General features: G+C 39.0%; 2 protein-coding genes across 2 annotated transcripts; one reads left to right on the top strand and one right to left on the bottom strand.

Moving 5' to 3' along the window:
* Positions 1-669: 669 nt before the first annotated feature.
* opn7c (opsin 7, group member c) lies at positions 670-9943 on the bottom strand. The gene is made up of 8 exons (XM_057357168.1): positions 9866-9943; positions 9686-9758; positions 5990-6077; positions 5409-5571; positions 4930-5057; positions 3325-3463; positions 3023-3218; positions 670-1323 (listed from the first exon to the last, which is right to left on the bottom strand). Exons 3-8 carry the CDS (start codon positions 6075-6077, stop codon positions 823-825), a joined length of 1215 nt encoding a protein of 404 aa, XP_057213151.1. The 5' UTR covers positions 9686-9758; positions 9866-9943; the 3' UTR covers positions 670-822.
* Positions 9944-21259: 11316 nt separating this feature from the next.
* Positions 21260-24557, top strand: tmem115 (transmembrane protein 115). Its single transcript, XM_057356325.1, has 2 exons — positions 21260-23101; positions 23236-24557. Exons 1-2 carry the CDS (start codon positions 22245-22247, stop codon positions 23462-23464), a joined length of 1086 nt encoding a protein of 361 aa, XP_057212308.1. The 5' UTR covers positions 21260-22244; the 3' UTR covers positions 23465-24557.

The following is a 24557-nucleotide window of genomic DNA, read 5'->3' as shown; positions in this document are numbered from 1 at the left end:
TCACTGAGATTGTTTCCTGATCCCCTGTCCTTTCAACTTTCTATCGATATTTTTAAGAGTGTAGTGCCCCCTGTAGGTGCTACAAACTCACCACACCATTCTCTCTATAACGCTTTATCGGTGCACGCTTGTTTTTGTCAATGAAGTCAAGTCAAACTGACATCATGTCTAACAATAATGTTTTTCTATACGTGACTTACTGGCAAAAAACCCGCAAACAACAGCTAATCTCTGACGTACAATAATGTTTACGGCGCCACAATAGCTTTAAGTGCTGAATCCTAAAAAGAAAATTGAGGGTAATCTTGTAATGAAGCCAGCAGGTGGCAGTCTATGACTAGGCTTTAGTAGTCTACAAGGCGAAAATAGACACACGGAAAGCGACATACTGTGCTGGTTAATAAAACAATAAGGGTGAGTAAATAATGACAAATTACTCCCGAGAACAGTAGACATCCGGAGATGACTGTTCTGTCTAAAGTTGAAGTATTTAATAATAGGAAGAGTCACCACGTACATTCAACAGGATTTGTTGCCTGCACGTCACGTGCACACGGCTGTTTATGTGATTGTAAATGTTCTGAGTGACGGATATCAACACTTGCAGTTGGTGAGATTGAATTGTTTTTGAAATTAAGAACAAACTCAAGTGTTCATATTGGACTTCACGTTTAACTTTATTTAACAAATAATATTCACATATTAGGTTTTGTTCTTTTTGAGACTAATGTAAAGACAATGTGAGTTTACAGTGTACATTACAGCCTTCTAGTTCTGAGAAGGAGTGGATGTTGGAATACTGTGGCTCTTTTAGGGCTTCGCTCACAGGAGGTCATTGTACATGTTTTCAGTCAGTTGTCTCACTGTTATTTCAGGCTGAACGGTTCCCTCCAGAACACATGCGGTTGTCTGGGTGCTGGGATGTTGGAAGTGCCGCTGGGTGTCTGCATGGTGAACACAAGCTCCGTAACTCTCTGGTTGGCTGCTGGAAAAGGGTGTGGAGTTGCTGGCATCCTTTTTGTTACACGTTTGAGAGCTCTGCCCTTGATGGCCTTTTATTTGTGCTGTAGGACTGGCCTTGCTGTGGCTCAAACAAATCCTGTGGCGGATGCTTCTAGTGTCCTGACTCAGTGATTTTCGAAAGTTAGGTTTAAAGAGCAGATACACCATAGGGTTACAAATGGTGGAAGATTTGGCAAATATAGCTGCCAGCGCAAATGCTGTGGGCGGGACTTGCTCATTGGCACTGAACGCCGCCCACATGGCGACCACTGCGTATGGACTCCAGGCCGTCAAGAAGCCAATGCATACAGCCACTGAGAGCTGGAAGGAAAACACAGAGGTTTAATACAGTATATATGTCATATACTCAGTAGAAGCGCAGCTAGATGTACCTGTCAACGCATTTGTGTCTAACCCATATTCTTACACATTACTTTTCCACGTAAAAAGCAATTTATATAATTACACTTAGTACACTTCCATACGTTTGCTTAAAGTGCTCTATTTTCACACATTAAAGAGACAGTTCACCCAAAAACGCTGTCATCATTTACTCACCCTTGAGATGTTCCAAATCTGTATAAATTTCTTTGTTCTGATGAACACAGAGAAAGATATTTGAAAGAATGCTTGTCACCAAACAGTTCTTGGCCACCATTGACTACCATAGTAGGATAAATTACAATTACAAGTGCCCTAGAACTGTTTGCTTTCCTACATTCTTCAAAATATCTTCTTTTGTGTTCAACAGAACAAAGAAATTTCTAAAGCAGTTTTTCCTTCTATGGTAGTCAATGGTGGACAAGAACTGTTTGGTGACAAGCATTCTTTCAAATATCTTTCTTTGGTGACAAGCATTATTCCTGATATCTTTCTCTGTTTTTACCAGAACAAAGATATGTATACATGTTTGGAACAACTTGATGGTGAGTAAATCATGACAGAATTTTCATTTTTGGGTGAACTGTTGCAAGTTTGTACTACTACTATACCAAAATATAGTCTTTAGTGCTTCTATTCTCAGAATAGCATAGTTGAGTACACTTAGATATTCTAAGATCTAACACTTAGATCTTCTAAGTTGATCTTAAAAGGTACTGAAGACGTTTTTTTGTATATTAAGTACAAAATTAGTGTGTGAAAATAGAGCATGTTAAATACATTTACTTATTACAGGTTATTTAACCTGCATTTTAAAAGTCACTTCTGAAATTCACATGCCTAAAAATGCATGCTTTAGTTTTGGGGCTTCCAATGTAAAACAATAACTGCAGTGCATTTAAGCATATCATTTAGAATATTTGAGCATTTTACAGCGTATTTGTGTCTGTTTGACCCACCTCAATGTATTTTTTGATGCCTTTAATTTTCAGTACAATAGTCTTTACAAGTCATTTCAACTTATTTTAAATTCTGACCAGTACCTTATAAAACAAGCTGAAATTCCTTACTTGGTTATGATTTCAAGTAATGTTCAAGTTCAAGTAATGTGAAAACAGTTTTAAAAATTTACACAGCCAGTTAAAATGACTTGTAAGGACAGTTTGGTTGTACTAGAACATTTTATGTAGCACAAACTTTTACAGTGCTGACACTGGCCAAATTTACATGTACATTATTTATGTTTTATGGATGTTTGTGCACATAAATAATCAACATTTAGCACCAATATATTCAACAGCAGTACAGCCTTTAATGCCAACAGTAAAAGCTACATTCAGGTGTTCAAGGGCACTGTTTGACACAGTAAAATGTAGCAACGACAGCCAAAGGGACACAGCCAGCCCTTGTTCACAGACGACAAGTAATCAGCATTACGTTTTGAGGGACGTAAAGTACATACTCTACAACAGAATCACGTTCCAGCTGTCAGAACCACAGGGTAATAAAATACAATGTATTTGTGAAATTAAACCTTTGAAGGACATTTGTTTCAGTTCATATATATGGGTTTGTATATATTAAAGCTTTTTACTGTAAACATAATGATTGACAGTACTCAATCAAGTCCTTACTTTACCTTGACAATGAGAGTGTGTGCATTTGTCACTTTGGTTTGTGGAGAAACGTGTTGTTTAACGGCTTGGCGAGACCCCCTCACTGTGAGCAGGATTAAGGTGTAGGAGAGGATGGTGATGGTACACGGGAGCACATAACAGAAGATGAAGAGACTGATGATGTAAGACATGGCAAGGACATCGTGGGATGGATAGTACCTTGACAGATAGAGAGGAAAAAAGAAGCAACATTATTAATTACAGAAACGGTTTTACATGTTGAATTGGCACCAGTTTTTTGTCACTAAAATTGTTGGGCTCATACCAGTTTATGCAGCAGGCGGTTCCGTATGGTTCTGGTCCAAAACTCCCCCACCGAGCAAGTGGTCCCACAGCAAACACGGACGCATAGCACCACACCCCTGCCACCATCACACAAGCGTGGTTGGATGAAAATTTGTTGCCTGGAGAGGAGGACGGGTGTGTGAATAAACATGTTTAAGTGGAAATAACATAACCTCTGCCTGTATGTGTTGTGACCAGACAGAATGAGTGTCACTGCTCTGGCTGTTTTTTATGATTCTCTTGACACAGAGGGGATTATTTTATTTGTGAAAGTAATGAGAAAGTTTGCTGTTTAATAATCAGGTAAACTCTGCAAGAAAGTTTTCAAAATGTCAACATGCTTATTATCTGCTCTTCCTTTCCTGTTTGTTTACTAGTTTATCATTTTTTCTGCTGTGTTGTGTCCTTATTAAGTCAAGTTGTTAATGGTCATTGCAAAGCTACAGTGAAATTATATGTTCGACATGATAAAAAGCATTTACAAATGCATATACAGAGGTATATTAATTAAAGGGGTCATATGACACAGCTAAAACGAATATAGTATCATTTGTTTTAGATGTAATGCAATGTGTATACACGATTTAAGGTTAAAAAACACTGTATGTTCCACATACCGTGCATGTTTGTATCTCCTCTTTGCCCCGCCTCTCTGAAACGCGCAGATTTTTTACAAAGCTCATCACTCTGAAAAGCGAGGTGTGCTATGATTGGCCAGTTAACCAGTGCGTAGTGATTGGTCGAATACTGCAAGCGTGTGATGGAAATGTAACGCCTCTTACCATATTTGGAACGTCAGGTTCCAAAGCAATTGTACTGACAGGTACACCCACCTTACTTGCGTATACATTTGGGCGGTTTTAGTCCAATCATACCACGAACTGACGTAGATTTGTGGGGGTGTGGTTACACGAGGCGTTTTAGGCAGGTCTGGGTGAGCATTCGCTTTTAGATAGAATGCATCTTTTGTTCCGACACTTTCATTTTTGCAATATTACGTGTCTAATACATGCATGGGCAACTTATAACACACCAAAGACACAGAAAAACACGTATTTGTGCCATATGACCCCTTTAATATACAAGGTAGTGCAAAATATTACAATAAATAGACAGTATAGTGCAAATTTATGTATAAAAAGCAAAATAAGAACATTCCTTACATATTACAAAGCTTTACATTCTGTGTTCTTTAAAATGTCCTATCTTTTTCATCTTTTCTTTTTGTTTCTGTGCCTCTTTCCTCCTGTGTGACTCCTTCTTTCCTTGTATTTCATGCTCTTTTACATTTACAGAGCCCATATGGTTCCATGGTGAACTGAATGTGTCAGATTTCAGAATTTTAAGACAGAACATGGACACTAACAGCACCAAAGTCTGAACTGGTTCAGCTGCAAGAAAATTGATTTGATTTCTGAGAGTTTATAAACCTACTAAAAGATTGCTTGAGAAAACAACAGCACTTTATAATGGTGTATGTGCAAAATAGTCTGTAATTTAAAGTGCAATGCAAAACAGCTTGAAATTAAAAAAAGGCCCATCAGTGTGTATACAAATAAAAAGTGTGTAGAAAACAGCAGTATACCGTAATTTGGGAAGCACACTTTGAGGCAGCATACTGACGACAAAGCAGTCAGGTTTGTCAGGCTACACAAGCCAAATAAAACCCCACACATAGCATAGCACAGGCAAACTACCTCGCCAAATAACCACCTACAGAGGGAAGAGAGAGAGTTCATTTTTTATATTCTTTATTTACCGTCATTGAGATTTAGTTTAAACAGGTATTTACAAACACTATCCAAACACTTAATACTTAAACAATAACGGCTATAGAGTACCGCAGAGATAATAAGTTGCTAAATGCGACTACATCCTTTGGCATATAAATCTCACAAATAATGCAACATGGGCACAAATCTCTAAGAACGAGGATGGGGATTCATTCACAAAGTAATCACTTACCAGGAACACGTTTTAAATAAAGTTTTAAAAAATTGTCAGAGGCTTGGTGGTGGTGACGTTGATATCGACCGGCCGTAGTTTTTTTTTAGAGGAGCCTACCTGTGTGCAAGAGCAGATGGGATAGCCAATGGAAACAGAGACAGAGTCATCCCCAGATCGCTCACAGACAGATTCACAACGAAGAACTCTGCCGGCTTTAAACTTGACCTCTTACGGTACGCTACAAACAAAAGCATCCCGTTTCCCAAAAGTGACAGTACACCTGTGGGAAAAAGAGAGATCTATACATCCACTCACTTCCAATTCACCACTTAAACTGTAAAGATATTTTCAGAATGTGTTTCTTGTGACATATTTTACCCCACTGCTGATAAACCTGTCAGGATACGCAAAGCATTTGAATCCTTTTTTCAAACTAACTATACCAAGAGCCATCCTATGTAAACTGACCATATAAAACATATTTAATTATTGTCTGGATGATTTGACCAATGTGGACACAGGATAAAAGGAAAAGGTTAATTGCTGTTGAACCATTTCACCTCTGAATTATTCATAATAACAGAAGTACACAAGTCATGTGGGACGTTATGTGTTTCGCTGCATTGATTGAATAATACATTAATGCACAACTATGGATAACAGAGGATACCAGAGAACTTCAGCGGTTGAATACTTACAGAAGACAGAATAAAGTGACCCCATAAAGACATCATGCTGTCTAGAGATAGTGGACACAAACAGGGCTGTTTTTGACACATTGCCCATCTGCAGGAAAGAGAGAGTATCAGATGCAGTTGAAAAAAACAATTTTAAATTCTCATAGGTTCTGACTCGCCATTGTGTGGTCAATACACACTTGATATTAACCACTGTATACGTTTTAATATAAATGTTTTCTGTGCATGCAACTGTTTAGTCAAACTTTATCGAGGGAAAAATCACATCAAATGCTCTTAACACATGCATCCTGATTTAGAAGTGTGACTCGGGTCTGACTGAGCAACAGTTTGAGTAAAATAATTGCTAAACCTTTAGATTAAATTACACGGTGAAATGGATGTTATATTCAAAACAACTTATTTGAAGTTAAAGACACAGAGAATGATCTGTATGATAACAGAGTGATATTGATTCAATTTTGTGTTGATTTTTATTCATGTTAAGCTTTAGCGGCCGAGTCTAGAGACTGAATTAGTGCATCTTTTTTGGATGCTGGACCAAAACATCACTTCTAATGAGATGGTTTCTATTCATATTTATTATCCATTTCTCATCCTCTTCATCTCTCTCTCTCCTTTATGAATCCTTCTTAGCTGATGTGTCTTTGTCTGTCAGAGATTTGAGCGTTTAACTTTTCATATCATGTCATTCAGATCACATTTGGCTGAATGTAGAGTTTTCATTGTACCAGGCAACATTAATGGGTGTGTAGAGTTCTGTCAGTGGTTCTGGTTAAGCTGTTGGACAGGTCAGCTGTGTTTTCAGTAAAACTCATCAGGTGTTGTTGATCTGACATCCATAGGCGAAAATCCAGCAGTGGCAAATGTTTCAAATGTGCCTCACTGTGTTGTCAGGCATTTTTCTCATTATCTGTGCATAATCTCTGATCATGAACTGGTTTCATTTGAATTTTGAAAGAATCTAGAATAAAGGCAGAGCTGGCTTTTGCGTTCAAGTTATTTTTTGCTGCTGATTTTCACCGTGTTCATTTTCTTTCTCTGTGAGAGGATCCTTGGTACATCAAAGCTGACACCTTTTAGATTCCTTACTGTAAAAATTCACTATATTCGGTTACCATATTTTTTATTAAATCAAGACTGCTAAAATTGCCATCCCTTGCCTCCTCTGTTCCTCCCCTCTCCCGTCTCTCCTCTGCTCATTTTGATTGTTATTATTCCTCTCCTGCTGCATTGTTTGGATGCTGGCCCACAGCTTGAGCTGGTGTCTTTAGGCTTTTTAAAAAAATCGACCAATGGCATGAGCTTTAAATTGATGCTCCACTCAAAAATGAAAATTCTGTCATCAGTTACTTACCCTCAAGTTGTTCCAAACCGACACATTTCTTTGTTCCGCTGAACACAAAGAAAGATATTTGGAAAAATGTTAGCAACTGACATTCCTGGGACATCATTGACTACCATAGTAGGAAAATTATTGTATAAGTTTTATTTGTTCTATTGAACACAAATGAGATATTTTGAGGAATTTAGGAAAGCAAACAGTTCTAGGGCACCTTTGACTATACCATTTAAATTTGTCCCACTATGGTGGTGGTCAATGATGTCCCATAAATGTCCCAGTTGCTAATATTTTTCCAAATATCTTTCTTTGTGTTCAGCAGAACAAAGAAATTTAGGTTTAGAACAACTTGAGGGGGGGAGTATCACAGAATTTTCATTTTTAGGTGCAGTTATTTTAACAGGTACTTACCATAATTGCACGCATCCGGCTTACACCGTGTCTACACCGGACACGACCATCCGATGTGGACAAAATTTTGAATTATAATGGGTTCTAATGCGTTTCTGATGTCTTCGTGTCGCGTCGCACCGGTAGCGTCCAGTGTAGACACGGTGTAAGTTAGCTATCTCGGTCAGCAAGTATTATCAGAAAGATGATGTATGTTTTGGTGGTGAATAGCATGCTGGTCAAAAATCTAAAAAAATCTAACTATCATTAACTATTAAAAAAGCCCAACATGCAAATGAATAATAGTCTACGCTAGCTTTTCGCAAAGTCTCCTGTGTCCAGGCCTCTCGTTCAATTTACTTTCCCTAATAACATTTTCTCTTATCCTCTCACTTTCAAAGCTTGTTTGCAACAGTGACCAACTGCCTCTCTGCCACAAGCACCACATTAAACAACACAAAATGCCTTTGATGAGCTCCTCTCCACAAAGCAGACGAACCACAGTGAAGTAGAGCACACGCCAATACAAGCTTTCTCTCTGCGCTGATGAAAAACATCAAGATCGCCTCTCTTAAATGATCTGCCTCTGGATTCTGAGAAAGTTTTGGTCTGCAGGTTAGTCCACATTTACATTTCATTCACACATTTAGCAGATGCTTTTATTGCAAATGAGAAGAAAAAAATATTAATCATAAAGGAACTGACAAAATGAACAGTGTCACAATTGAAACAGAAGACCGGGAACAAAGTGCATAAAAGATAAGGGACAGAAGAGTACATTTTTATTATGGTTTAATGTGTTTTTTGTTTGATATAGAAAGTGCCTTTATATATTTAGAGAGGTTGTTCTGCTGTGACTGCTGGAGTCTTAAGAGGCTTAGTTTTTTATAAAGATTTTTTTTATTGAATATGAGAAATTTGATGTGTTCTTGATGATACAGTATTCTGCTAAAATGCAGTGTATCCTCTTAGTATATAAAACTAACGAATCTAATACATAATACAATTTAGTAATGTGACAAAAATGGAATGCCAAGCATCACTGTGCGGTAAAGTTGTAGATTCAAACATTCGTGAGTCTTCATTGTACACTTGAGCAAGACTCTTACCCCTCTAGTGTTCGTCTAGTAGTGGGAATGTAAAGTGTTTTTGTAACCACTCTGAATTAATTGAATTTAGAATAAGTGTATTCTCATTTATTTTGGATCTGGACAAGAATATTGTCACTGAATTACACAAATAGTTTTCATATAATGTTGACTAATGCTGCATGCATTGTCATGGGGAAATTTTCAACACATCCTGTTCTACATTTACTGTATGCTTGTGATTGTGATTTTTTTATACAGTAAATCACAATGCTAAAGCAGTAACCAACCCTAGTTGCATGTTGTTTCAGAAAATACAGAAATTACAGTTTGTGGTCTTTTACAGCTTCTTTAATGATCCATATACAGTAGATGTTGTTAAATGGCGGTAGTAGTCGGCTAATATGAGTTTTGTGTGTGACGTGTGCGTTGTGATGTAATCTGCCATCAAATCTACACTGTCAGAACTTAAGCATTAACAGACTACATCCCAGTTCCCCATATTATGTTCATATACAGTACACAGTAACTTATATTGAGCCATTTTGAAGAAATTAATGAAGAATTTGATGGAAAAACTTAATGAACAGCCCATAATATTAAGGTCACATTTTCTATTTGGATGATAGGACCAAACAAACTTAAGCAACATTAACCAGCAAGTCAAATAAATACTGTATATTCACACTTATTTATCAAAAAACAATTTCCATTAAGAACATTAAAAAGTTCACAAAGAATGTTCCAGAATAGCATCATAACATCAGCCCTTGAGACTAGTCACAAAGTAACAAGTTCAGCAATGTCTAGCTTGGTTGGTCTTATACCATGCCATCCTCCTTAATATACCCTCATAACACCCCAGATATGACTTACCTTCCAGGGGAGAGTGTGTCCTCTGCTACCCTCATGAAGACCCAGTTTAATCCAAAGTCCACCAACACACACACTATGAGAAGGAAGACAATCACAGAGAAGAGATTGAAAGACATAAAAGAGGTGTGTCCTCAAATTGAAAGAGCGTGAGCTTGAAAATCTGCAGGCGTTTGTCCTCACCGCTGCTCGCACCCAAATCAATATACAGAGATGAGTGGCTGTCAGTCCACTTGAAGAGTAAAATGCTCTGAGAATGAGTTAGCACACACAGCATCAGAATTGATCCTATATGTGAAGAAGCGACATAATCCAGGCAGAGCTGAGTCAGAAGACAGTCTCAGTCAGATTCTCTCTCTCTCTCGCTCGCTCTTCCTCTTCTTTATTATCCCAGTCCCCCTTATTTTTGCACCCCCTCCTCTCCATCCCCCAGACACTTTCTCTCTTTCTGTCTCTGTCTTTCTTTTTTTTGTGTTGTTAAAACAAACAAATTTTCTTGAGTTTTGTGTCTGAGGTGGTTTTCGAAACAGTTCAGTTTTAGCGGTTCTGTAGGCTACTGTAAAAAGCAACATGTATAATGTAAATTTGTGCATGTGTCCTAAAGAAACAGATCAACTAAAAATTGTAATTTGTGTGAAACTTGTGTTCTAAACTTATTTTAGTATTTAAAGTGATAGTTCACCCAAAAATGAAAATTCTGTCATCATTTACTCTTGCCATTTCAAACCTGTATGACTTTCTTTCTTCTGCAGAACACAAAAGAAGATATTTTGAAGAATGACAAGAGTGTGTAAATGATGACAGAATTTTCATTTTAGGTGAACTATCACTTATAGGGCCGGTTTCCCGGACGGGGTTTTAGCCTAATCCCGAAAACAACTTGCACTTGCATATCTTAAAATATATCAGTGCGATTGTTTTGTGTCAGGATGCACACTGTAATGTTTGTTTGTAAAGCATGTTTTTAAAAATGCCTTAAATATCCTAATTTAACTAAGGCCTAGTCCTGGTTTAGGCTAATCCCTGTCCGGGAAACCGCCCCTAAATTGACTAACATAAAAACAATTTGAAGTACATTTTCTAGCGCACCTATAGCTTTACTGTATAATAATGCTGTAGCAATGTGACTCGAAACAAAAAAGCAAACAAACTGTAACACTTTTACAGTGATTTGAATCCTGTTATTTGAATGGAATAAAACCTGCTGAGTGAACCATTCCACCTGCTTTGAATTTTGATTTGAATATTGTATTTAAGCCACCTGACAGAGGTATTTCCCGCTGCTTGCAAAATCTTTAGTGATGTGATTAGCTTCCTGGAAAAGCAATGTTCATCAATCCGAGAAGCATTCTGGAATTCTTTTGAACTGACATCCAAGACACGCTTCAAAGCAATCCTTCTCCATGTATCGCATGCATTTTTAATAGAACGTTAAAATGAAGAGGATTACAGCAAGAACCAGTCACCTACGATAAGATGCTTTATGAGGAGATTGTGTAGAGGGAAATGCAAAGTGTATATTAATTCATAACTTCATATTTTTTACAAACGTGCATACGGATTGAAAAAACATTTGGGATTAGCCTTATAAATTAACAAAGATTATCTAACGGAACAATCACTTGGAGTGAGCTGTGGAGTATGGAAACAAACAGGCTAAGTTTTATCATATGATGTGCTGCCCTCACCAACAAATCTGCATGTTTGGTGTGGACAGGATCCAGCCTGCCACCTATGTGCAGCTCCAGCAAACCTTAAACATATTCTTGTGGGTTGTAAGAAGAGCTTGACAAAGGGGAGATACACATGGCGCCACAATCAAGTACTAAAGTGCTTGGCTGCAGTAGTAGAGACCAAGAGAGTGGCAGCAAATGCCATTCCCCAAAACGCCAAGGCTAACTCGCTAAAAAGGCATCCCTTTATTCGGGAGGGGCAGAAACCGCGGGCCAAACCCTTAACCCCAGATTCAGGTCTGCTGAGTATAGCCACGGATTGGGAAATGCGAGTTCATTTAAACCACAGACTTACTTTCCCCTTGGAAATCGCAGCAACCAACCTGCGGCTGGACATGGTCCTATGGAGCAGCTCCAGTAGGACAGTCCTCATAGTTGAGTTGACTGTACCTTGGGAAGAGGCCATTAATGAAGCATTTGAAAGAAAGAATCTCCGGTATGCCAATTTGGCAGCGCAGGCTGAAGTTCGGGGATGGACAGCGAAAGTGTTCCCGGTGGAAGTGGGCTGCAGGGGCTTTGTTTCCAATTCCACTATGAGGCTGCTTAAGAAAGTGGGGATCAGAGGACAGGCCCAACGGATGGTAGTCAAAGAACTTGCCACTGTTGCTGAGAGAAGCAGCCACTGGCTGTGGTTGAAATGGAAGGACGCAATATGGGCTCCCAAGTGACCACGTAATAAAAGGGTGTTGTGTTGTTTTGTTATGCCATACGGGACCGGGGGCACTGAGCATGCATTAATGGAGCCAGTGGGGCTAGAACAGCCTTAGCCAATGGGGTGGCATGTATGGTTGTGATGAGGTTATGGTAATGTGTTGTAATGTTATGCCATACAGGACCGGGGGCGCTGAGCTTGCATTAACGGAGCCAGTGGGGCTATAACAGCCTTAGCCAACGGGTTGGCGCGTATGGTTGCATTGATTTTGGTAATGTGTTGTAATGGCATGCCATACGGGACCGGGGGCACTGAGCACGCATTAACACGTGGGTAGCTGTGGCCTAATGGTTAGAGAGTCGGACTCGTGACCAGCAGGTTGCCGGTTCGATTCTCAGGGCTGGCGGGTAATGACTGAGGTGCCTTTGAGCTGTAGTGATAGCTGCCCACTGCTTCTGGTGTATATGTGTTGCAGTGCGTGTGTTCAATACTCACTGGACGGGTTAAATACAGAGGTCACCATAGCTGACAAATAGGTCACTCTCAGAGGACAGGTCCAGTGGAGGATTATCAAGAACTGGCCAGTGGTGCAGAAAGAAGAAGCCAATGGCTGTGGTTTAGGCGGATGGACACAGCATGGGCTGCCAGATGACCTTGTAACAATGCGACACACACCCAGGTCTGATCAACCTGCGGTGGGCCTCCCTTGGCTGAGGGTGTTTTGTGATAAAGGGCCGAAACACCCAATGAGGCTGAGGTGCACAACTGACGATGTGTCGCATTGATGGGAAGCATACAAAGTGCATCATCAGCAGCACCTCACCAAAAGGCATCTTTCACACAGGATAATGGATGTGATGAAAGTGGGACACACAGCTCATGAGATGCCTCTCTGATAATGGCAAGGAAAGGTGCAATGTATTTCTATAATCATTTAACACAGAGGATGCCTACCCGACAAACCCAGTGAAACCTCAGACCTCCTTTCCTCTATTCATATTCTTGACTGCTCCCCCTCTCATGCATAAGGTGTGGGAAATGTCCTATTGGGCAATTCAACTGCTGAAATAGTGGGATTATAACACCTAGTCCTATTAAGCGAATCTCTATTGATTTTAGACTGAAATCAAAATTCCAAAGCCAGTTTTAGAGATTGTTTTACTATTCATCTCATTAAAAGATTAAAACCTATTTTATCAAAGATCTGACTACACAGTAAAAAAGTCTCATTGTGAATATAGAGATTCAAATGTCCTTTAAATATTCAACTGGAACCTTGTATATCTATTTTATTTAGGGCCAGTATATGAACATTACCTAAGAGTCCATAATTATTTGGTCTTCTAATATTTATTGGCCTTAGAACGTTCAGAAAAGATCTGACATGTAAATTAACCTCAACTTGTCAAAAAGTCATAAAATTATATTTTTGGTCAGTTTTGAGTTGGTGTACTTTTTTTACCAAGTTCATACATTTCAATCTCTCTGTGAATGTTTGAGAGACTGTGGCATGCCAAACAAAATATACACGTTTATTGTTAGACATTAGAATTATACCCAACATTCCCAAGCTCAGCAGGGTTAGCACTGAAAGTGTGTGAACAGAAATGTGCCCAGGGCTTCAGTATGTGTGTGACTCCAATGGTTGCCTGCTTGTGCACAGTACAATTTCAATTCAGTTGGTGAAAATAATGCAGCCTACTGTAACTATATAGCTGAACTGACTGCATGAAGTATTTTAGAAAACAAATGGAGAAAATAAAGAAAACGCAAAGAACATCCATTAGGATGAAAAGGCTGGAGGATGAGATGATTTGGAAGGAATTGTGTGCTTCATGGCATAAAGTAGAGCTTGTGCACCTGGAGCAGCACACAGTAATGATGCACACATGATTCTATACACATACACAAACAATCCACTCACAAACACACTCATATTTATGTACAAAATTCTCTAATAAGAACCTACTGTAAAGGATGCAGTATTTAAATCTAAGTCATAGTTCAGATTTTTTATTTAGATGATAAAGAACCTGTTATGTTTATAAATGTTATTTCTTGAGGTCAGAACTGGTTCTAGCCCTTTGGCTAACACAGCGATTTCCTTCTGTTTTATCAACCAAATCCACCTATTTTGTTTACTTGACCCGACAGAAGGGTCTTATTTTGCGATAACAGCAGGCTGCTTGTACATTATCCTGCTTATTACATGGCTACTTGCCATATGAGAAAAAAAATAGACATAAAATGTGAATTTGAAATATGCTTATTTTAACCGAGTGCAGACCTTCCGCGAGGAAAAGCTGTTTACTTTCGGTTTTAAGGTAAGAAACGACCTTCAAATGTCACAAACAGGCAATTTGGTTTAATCATTTGTAAATATAATGTCATATGTTATTATTAAAAGACATATTTAAAAAAACTCAAAATGATTTGGGTTACCGTGTGTTATTAGTTTTGAGAGGTTGTTATCTGGGAATAACGTACCTGCAAATGTCGCGACTGGCCAATCAGAATCAAGCATTCCAACGAGCCGTGTAATAATGGTGAGGCAAAACATTTATGAATTCACTGTGACTGTATTTTACTGCTGTCTCAGTTTAATAAAGCCTCAGCAGTGCAATAATTCAGTGTAATGTGTGCTTCATTTCATTTTTCTTTGAATTCATTGTTACTTGCTGCATATTGTTTGATGTAAATATTATTTAGTAAATAAAAACGTAAATATTTATAGACATTTATGATCCTAAATATGGAATGTAAAAATATGAGATCTTTTAATGCTACATTTGAGGATTTGAATATGGAAACATTATTCCATAATAATTATTTGCCTATATTCTCCATATCCCGAATTCCAGCATGTCATTTTTAACATGATGTGAATGTACTTTAAATGATAACTAAGGAGTATTGAACATCTGCTCTTTTGAAGTTGATGATCACCGGCCTTCCCAGCAAAGGTGTTTTGGGCAATATATAGATTAGGAGGGTTCCACCAGAATACTTTTTTACCAGAAAAGTCCTTTTTCTGTGTAAACAACATCCATCTCTGTCCATCCATATGGTGGTGTAATACCTGAGGCTGTGCCGGCCAGCCGGTCTAACCATTTGCCAAAAAAACACACTTTTATTTCATGTAAGCTTTTTGTTTCATTTTGTTTCAGTTGATTGGAGGAAATTGCTGCTTGTTTCTCCATAAGGTACCAGACGTGCAAGCCTTTATGAGTTTTCTCCGAGCAATCCTCAAAAAGCTGCAGAGAGGGCAAATGAAACACACACACAAACATGTCTTATAACGATGATTTATCTCCCACTGCATGTAACATAAGTGAAAATATTGCCTGTCAAATTGTTAACTGCAACATAAGGTTGTCGATAATTGGTGAAAAATCATGCTGTTTCATTTCTGCAAGAAACAAAAAGCCGTCCTCTCACAATGCCACCCCAGTGACATCACAATGCAAGTAAAATACTAATAAAATACCAGGTCATAGAAGACAGATGATATAACATATTTTCTTACTTTAAAATGTACAGTGTATCAATTTTTTATATTCCCATGTTTTGTTTTAGTTTTTAAATAAGCATATGTTTATTGTTCTTAGTCATAGCAACAGTTCAGAAATGTTTACAATGTTTTCAGAGCAAAAATATTTTAATAATCCTTAGACCAAATTTTCGGACTATTTTCATTTGATGTTTTAACTGATTTTATTTTATGTCTCTGACCTGGTACCCCTGTGTAATTTGTTCTCTGTAAAGTTGCTGCTGTTTTCACCAACGCTGTCCCGAAAGAACAAACCGAGAGAAGTTGTACGTGGTTTGGACTGATGGGTTTTGACTGATGACGCTTTTGTTAATGCTTAGTTTTAAAGAACATGAAGATGAAGTTTATGTTTGAAAAGCTTTTATAACTGCAACATACATTTAGTTAATATTAATATGACCATACTAATATTAATAACTATAATTCCAGCAGAATGAACAAGAACACATACATAAGATGCAATCTTCTCAAATACAGCTGCAGAAAGAATTAAAAACCAATTCAAATTTTAATGTAATCAGTATTGATGTATTGTGTCCAGCCAAGTCATCCAACAGCAATGTGAAAGACTGACAGCATGTCAAGACACATGAAAACTGTGATAAAAATCCAGGTTATTACATTTTTTAAAACTTCCTAAATACATGTACTGTACAAATATTACTGTTGTATTGCTTAAAAGTGAATATGAACTTGTTTGCTGTATTTGAGGTCTGATAAAACACAGAGCATATTTTCTGTTCTTTTGACCTGTTTCTCCAGCTTTCATTTTCTGTAAATAAATACAATAAATAAAAACAATATTTCTATTAGGGATAAATATTGTTGATCATGACCATTTAACCTAAACACATATACCTACATTTACGCATTTGGGAGACGCTTTTATCCAAAGCGACTTACATTGCATTGTATTATACATGTGCAATCCCCAAGCCCATGACCTTGGCATGGGTAATACCATAGTCAAGCAGTCCTCTTTCTGAAGGCTGGACTGCTTCATGACTGCTTCACTCATAATAAACAATTCAGAACTGTCCTGTCAAATGGACAGATTTATTTATGGAGGAATTTATTAAACAACACTCAATGCTCAAAGAGAGAGCTTGTCCTTTGTAGATCAGAAAGCATTTCACTTAACTAAACAGGTTAACAGTTTGGTTTTGTCATGCACTTAAGTTCATCAAAGATTTTAAGTCAGTCCATGATCATTTAAGGTTACAGAGATTCTGTGGAATAACTTCACACACAAGCTACAAAACAGGTGAAAATGATTTGGCATCTATTCTGTACAGAGAACAGACGAGTCATCATGATCTGGATCTAAAAGTTGTCTCATGTAAATGATGATGAATATGTTGGAAAAAATACTGCTAATGAACCAGTCTCCAATGAGTCTTTTGGGGTGTTTCCAAAGCCTTATTGATAATACAGTAAATAAATAGGTACTTGGTAATCCTCCTTAAATTGCTTTCATCAAAGCAATTTCCGTTCATTCATTTTTTTCTATTTGTATTCTATTTTTCTGTTGTCCATTTCTTTTTCTCGCCCCTCTTTTATCTCCCATCCCTCTCTTCTTTTTTATCTCTTTGTTTCAGTATATCTCTGGGTCTTTCTGTCTCACCATCTCTGTAATTGATGCACATGAACAGTGACTGTGAGAACATCTGGCTGCAGACTGGAGGCTTTAATTGGAATTGTCTGGTCTTGTTTAGTCTAGTGTCATCAAAAAGAAACCAAGAGTATCTCTCTTCACACAAACTCAGGGCTGTGGCTATAGGTGTGGGAACATGTCTAAGAGTTTGTGCTGTAAGAGATGTGGAGCAAAACAACAAAAATGTCACTTTTTTCTTGCAATCTGGCAGCAGAGTGTCAGACAGACTGGGAGGTATGCTTTTATGTGCATTTTAGAAATATTGTTTTAATCTCAGTCTTTTCATCCAGCATTTTTGTGTGATTCAATTTGCGGATTCAGTTGCGAAAGACAAAGCCATTAAAGGCATTAGTGATTGTTGTGTAAAATGTAACAGAAATGGTTCATGTGGGAGGAAGAAGCAAAGAGCAAATGACTGGCAGCAAGAGTGATAACAAGAGGAGAATGGATGAGTAATGTGATGAACGTGGAATGAAAATGAAAATATTTAGTGGGATGCAGGATGACAAAGTGAGAGAACTGAAGCAGACAAATGGATAGTGTATGTTTTTGTATATACGAGTATGTACAAGTCTATATTCAGACAACAATTTGCAGTGTCATTGATCTATACTGCCCTCTAACCATTCTCTGTTGTCTCGTTCTCTCACACATTGAAATGGACCACACCCAACACCCTGCAGCTCTCAAATGGATTTAGGCTGAAACTAAGCAGGTTTGAGCCCGGTCACTAACTGGGTGGGAGATGTCCTGCAGAAAATGAGGAAGCTGCTGGAGGAGGTTTTGGTGAGGCCAGCAGGGAGTGCTCTTCATGTGGTTTGTGTGTGCCCTCAGGCATGTGGTTTAAATCGAAGTATACAGAAAAGTAAAAAACATTTGATTATAACAAGTCTTGTTAACGTCACTGCACTGGTCTTGTTTGGGTAAAATTGCATAAAGGGTCATAAGAGGGAGAGCTATAAAAAATTAAAGTGCACTGCAAAGTTTGTTTTCCTGAAAGTGTAATATATTACATTTGCGGAAAGACATTGCTTTGTATTCAGTGTGCATGTGCTAGCAGGGTGGATGAATGCATACACCATTTTAATAAAAAAACTTTTCATTTTCAGAGGTGCTAGCTATTTCCATTTGTGGGTAGGATTTGTGTTGCGCAAAAGTGCCAAAGTGGGCGCGAATGTTTTTTCCTTGATTGACTAAACATAGTTGGCTCTGTTTGCCGATAAGGACACAGCATGTTAGCATCCCAGGCAGTAGGTTACACAAAACTCCAGATGTACAGAAACAGATGAAACAGCAAACGAGGTCCTTTCATACATGGTGTTTTGCAAAACTGGCTGTCTTCTCTGGATGACTAAGTAACCTTCTGATATAATCCCCTGTGAAACTTAAAGGAAGAATAGATGATTTGGAAAGAAGCTAACTTTAATATGCGTTCTTCAACGGTCTTGTGTCCTCGTGTTCTCGCTCTACGTCATCAAAAACCATTAAAGTCCGGTTCCAATACTCAAGAACACAAGAACAAAGAATGCATGAAAGTACCTGGATGTGTTCTCGATATCAAGGATGCATTGTATGCAGCCTTGCGCGCCTACGGAATCCACTTGAAGTCCCAGAAGTCACTGCGGCACGGCCATCCAAGTTCGTTCTTCCGAGGCTGCCTCGCAAGACCGGTCTCCACAAGAACACAAGTCCGTTCTTTGCGTTCTTGGAATTGAGAAACGGCCATGATCCCTCTCCATGCGAATTGCCGTCCAAAGCCACGCCTCCTCCAAAACACATCATGAACGCGCACAAACCAGAAGCTCTTGGATCAAGTCCAATTAAATCATGTCTCATTCACCAGTGAGAACATGTTACAGTACAAAATAAATAACGTTACTACAATAGTGAAAACCGGTAACCTAAACAACAGCTTTAAAACGGGATTAGATGCAGCATAGTTCCCGTTAGGGTAACGATGTAATACATAAAGATCCACAAACTACATAAGCAACATAATCAAAACCCATCAAAATCGAATCATAACATGTACCTACCTGTCGAGAAGTTACCATGGCATCATCTTTGAAACCCTTGACTCCCGTAGTTGTTACCAGCGTGGAAAAGCACCACCGCTTATAATCATACCCGTCAACACTCCCGTTTTGGCCAGGATTTTCCCATTTTTCACACCCATCTATTGAAACCTCAATTCAAAAAACGTGACACAAATTGTAAACTGTTAACATTTATACACCACATATTTGATTGAATGTGCAGTTGTTGCCATTTATTCAAATAACAGACGTTGGGCGACGCAAAGAATTGTGGGTTATCTCTAGCAACGAAGGATACACTTCATGTGTCCTCCGAATTCTCGTGAAAGTAGGTCGCATTAGAAGGGTGCATACAGGGTGTCCTACCTGCTTTTATGAAACGAGACAGCCTCGATGACGTAGCAGGCTTCAAATGAGACCTCCGGAGGATGCAGCCTTCCGAAACGAGACACAGCTAATAGGCTCTGTGCATAAGCGTAGTGGCGAACTTTCGATGTTGTCAGAGGTCTGGATTTCAGTTTCCGGTTTAATTTTAAAACGACTAAACATAGGCTACCTAAACAAAGACAGCTAGTATTTATTACAAGTCAAATTTGACAGATATGTGGCTTTCCCCAGTTGTTGTTTAGGTATGTTAAGTTGTTTTAGAAATTAAACCGGAAACTGATCCTGACCTTTGACAACACCGGAAGTTCGTCACTACGCTTGTGCACAGAGGCCATTGGGACACAGCTATAGAAAGACTTATTCCTCGTCTTGAGTTTAACTGGCGGTTATAGGCTTATATGTGCATTACCGCCACCTTCTGAACTGGAGTGTGGACCCAAAATTATATATTTAAAAAAAGGGGGGAGAGATATTATTTACACTCTTTCCATCAATCCTGTTTCTCCTAAGAATTTAATTAATTGCTCATTTACTTCCTTTAACTCCCCACTTACAATATTTTTTAATATAAATTGTAATTCCAATTGTACAACTGCTTCTTTTAATTCCCTCCTTTCTTTTACATATCCTTTACGTAAGGTATAATGTACAGGCAGCCGGATGTTATCGCAGAAATAAGCTCCAAACGCGTGATGCAGGTACTGTGATCTTGTATCACACTGAAGGGGCTTATTTCGGGATAACAGCCGTCTGCTTGTACATTATCCCTCTTATTACTGGCTACTTGCCACAAGAGAAAAAAACTGGACATGAAATGTGAATCTTAATTATTTTATTAGCTCATTTTTACTGAATGCCGACCTTCTGCTAGGAAAAGCCGTTACCGTTTTTAAGGTAAGAAACGACATTCAAACGTCACAAACAGGCAATTTGGTTTAATCGTTTGTAAATATTATGTCACATATGTTGTTAAAAGACATATTTATATTTAAATTGTCAAAAAAAAAACTGTCAAAATGATTTGCTGCATCCAGGTAACCGTGTGTTATTAGTTTTGAGCGTTGTTATCTAGGAATAACGAACCTGCAAATGTCGCGACTGGCCAATCACAATTAAGCATTCCAACGAGCCGTGTAATAAATTCTATTAACACATTTTCTACAGATTCTTGTTGACTACACTTTTGACATAGTCCATTTGGGTGTTTATTTTTAAAATAAAGTGTCTTATTGAGTCCTGTGTGTCCTATTCTCAGACGCGAGAGAACTACTCACTCCCTTCGATTTTTCCCCATATAATTTTCAATTCCTATAGGCCTATCTCTTAATATTATACAAATGTCTTCCTGTACTATTTGTATCCCAATATTTCTGCCATATCTTTTGAGAATAGTCGTTTATAATTGTTTTTGCCTCACCTTTACTTAGAAAGACTTGAAAAATGTGTCATGATCTTTAATCTAAAAATTTTCTGCCATCTATTGGATCTGATTGCACAACAGCGCCGTTGTCTACCGCGGACTGCGTTTCCCATCAGGCCTAGCGCTGCGCTGCCGTAAATGACACGCCCAGTCGCAGCGCTGGACGGTGACGTTTGCAAATCTGATGATTGTGCTTTGTTGCTATTAGGTGGGAGCGTCACACTCTTAAACAGCAAAATATTACGTCAATTTAGATGAATTGTCGATGTTGGGATGTTAAAAGGAGAAGCAGGGAGTTGTGTTTCGGATTTACGCGTACTGGCTTTAAACATGCTTTCTGAAGGCCTGTTTTGAGAAGAAATCCCCGGACTGAACTGCGACTCCAGGCCAGTGTGAGAGGACATGCCACGGGAGAGAAAGCTGCTTACACTTCTGTTTTCTTCGCCTGTTTTACCTGTACGTCAAACGGCAAGTGCCTGAAATAAACCCAAAGACTTTTATAAAGTATGGGACTGTCAAGCTAACATGGAAAATGTGTTTATAAAGACCGAGCGGGTGAGGTTTGTGGAGTATTAGCAGGCGGTAGTTGCTGCTGATAAGCAGGCTGTGGAATAGTTCAGGTGACCCTGAAAGTTATTATTTATTTCTTAGATGCTAGGAAACACAACAACTTGCCCGTACTAATGTCTTGTCAGTAACATCAGAAAGACAGCGACGTATTAAACGCAAAACGACAAGTTATCTAAAGCAACAGTATTTAAAGTTATTACATACTCATTACAGTATTGAGTATGTAAGACCTAATTGAATGTGTATTGTGTTTGATAAATCTTAGGCAGTTTACTATACAAAAGTATTACTTGGAGCTTCAAGTCTAGTTACATCCTCAAAAGTGTTGAAATCACCTGTAAGGTTGTGCAACTCGGTCTCTATAATCTTGAACAGAGATACCACACTGTTTTGCTGAATTGGCTCATCATGTCATAGAGACTATTGAACAGCTCATTCAACTGTTGCTTATTGATGTCTGGGTTTGACCTCACCGTTGTGTCCCAGCGGCCCTGACACCGATTTCTAAGGCTTGCCACTACCAGAGCATTTACAACTGAGGAGTACCCAAATCCATCACAATGAACCGATACCTGCCCGTGGCACGGCAGCACTTTCTGAGAGCTCTGGCCAGCACCAGCGTGGTGGTGAAGTCCATCTGTGCCACAGTGATTCTGCTGTACCTGCTCTCCTGGGCTGTTAACACCTCGTACCTGCTCGGTGTCACACCTGGCTACCTTTTCCCACCAAATTTCTGGATTTGGACACTGCTGACCTATGCAGTGGTGGAGCAGAACATTCTTGGCATGGCGGTGAACGTTGCTACCGTGATGGTTGCCGGGCGTCTGTTGGAGCCGCTGTGGGGAGCCCTGGAGCTGCTTATCTTCTTCGCCGTGGTAAACGTAGCAGCCGGTCTCCTTTCCGGACTCTCTTACCTTCTCACCTATGCTGCAACCTTTGACCTGGACTACCTGTTTGCTGTGCGGGTCTATGGTGCACCTTCTTTTCTCGGAGGTGTTCTCGTAGCGCTGAAGCAGACTACAGGTGATACAACAGTGCTCAGAGTTCCACAGGTACGCTTAAAAGCTGCACCAGCGCTAGCTCTGCTGGCAATAGCCGTCCTGAGACTAGCGGGACTGCTGGACACTTCAGCACCTCTTGCGGCGTGCGGGTACGGCGCTCTGTCTGGGTGGGTTTACCTGCGCTTCTACCAGAGGCATCCAAGGGGGCGTGGAGACATGTCAGATCACTTCGCCTTCGCCTCTTTCTTCCCTGAAGCCCTGCAACCAGCCGTAGGGTTTGTAGCTGGGCTCGTGCATGCTATTTTGGTGAAGATGAAAGTTTGCCGTAAGATGGTGAAGCGTTATGATGTTGGGGCTCCATCCTCCATTACCATTAGCCTGCCAGGCACAGACCCACAAGACGCAGAGAGGAGAAGGTATAAAATAAAAATGATACTTAACAGAGCTATTTAATTTAAATGTCTTGTTCTTTGTTTTGATGTGTTCTTGTTTATCCACACTTTGAATGGCACACAGCAGCATCAACACATTGACTTTTATTTGCCCACAGGCAGTTGGCATTGAAAGCGCTCAATGAGCGTCTGAAGCGTGTGGAAGACCAGTCGGCTTGGCCAAGCATGGAGGACGAAGAGGACGATGAAGATGATGAGGTGCGGACAGACACTCCGCTCCTTTCAACCCGCGACACTTCACCACCAGCACCCAGCAACGCTCAAAATACCACGGGACAACAGGAGTCCAGCATTATAAGTTTTGAAGATGCCCCGACTCGTTCATAACAAATACACATGCAATTCACCTTTTGTCCAACAGAGTAAAGTTTACTTTTACAATCACAAATGCTACTGGAGACACACTTCCTGGTAATGTTTTACATACACAAACATAAGTAGCCACTAAGAGAACACAGTAAAAAGAACTTCAGCCCAAAAATGCAAACTAAACATTTTACAAAGACATCCACAGCTGTACAAAAACCTCGGACTAGCCTGATAATACCTGCAGGATACTTTTGCTTTGTAAACAAAATCTTTCCCCATGGCCTCTTGTGTAAAGGTTCTGGGATATGTGTTTTCTGAATAAATGATTGATGAGATTAAAAACTGTTTATACATTTATGTAAGACTCAACTAAATGTTTTTGGGTAACTGTTGCCTGCTTTTTTTTATTTCTTGGTTTGGTATTTTTTTGCCTTTCATCAGGAGGAAAGCAAAAGTCTTGATGTTCGAAGATGGGATTAACAAAATCAAAAGGTGAAGAATGTTTATGCAAATTTGGGGACCTTTCAAAGAAAACTTGATCAAAGGTTGTGCTCTGATCAGAATATGGCACAGCGATTCCTCTTTTCAAGAAAGATACATTTGTGTGTGGATGAATAGAGAGGAGAGTTTAACAGTCCTTTCAAAGATATTTTTATTCAGAATAGTTTGAAATGATAATAGCAATACAGAATCTAATTCTGTCCCCTATTGTACTCGTTCTTTCCTCATCTGTACTTAAATAACTTGTCTGTAAAAGTGTTGGCTTTAATAAGAGTAATTCACTCTAATTTATGAGCTTGCATAATGGACCTGTTTTTATAAAACGCGTATTGTCTATACAGTGGGGCTTTAGTTGCATTGAATGCAGGTTCTGATATAATGCCAGCCTTTTCTTCTGGACAAACTAGATTTGTTTTTGTGTAGGGTTGGTGAATTTTCACTATTGTTTTACTGTTAATTTGTGTTTTTAGCAAGTGTTAATCTATTTCCTATGGTTCGTACTGTAGGTGTCAGCTTTGATGTTTTTCTCTCCTTTTCTGTTTCCGGTTTCAGCCTAATTTTATGATCTCTTTTCATATGTAATAAAAACCGAATGAAGAGAACACCTGTC

Source organism: Triplophysa rosa, linkage group LG17 (assembly GCF_024868665.1).
Source record: "Triplophysa rosa linkage group LG17, Trosa_1v2, whole genome shotgun sequence".
Taxonomy (NCBI): domain Eukaryota; kingdom Metazoa; phylum Chordata; class Actinopteri; order Cypriniformes; family Nemacheilidae; genus Triplophysa; species Triplophysa rosa.
The sequence above is the reverse complement of the archived record's forward strand: the minus strand, read 5'-3'. Positions and strand labels throughout refer to the sequence as shown.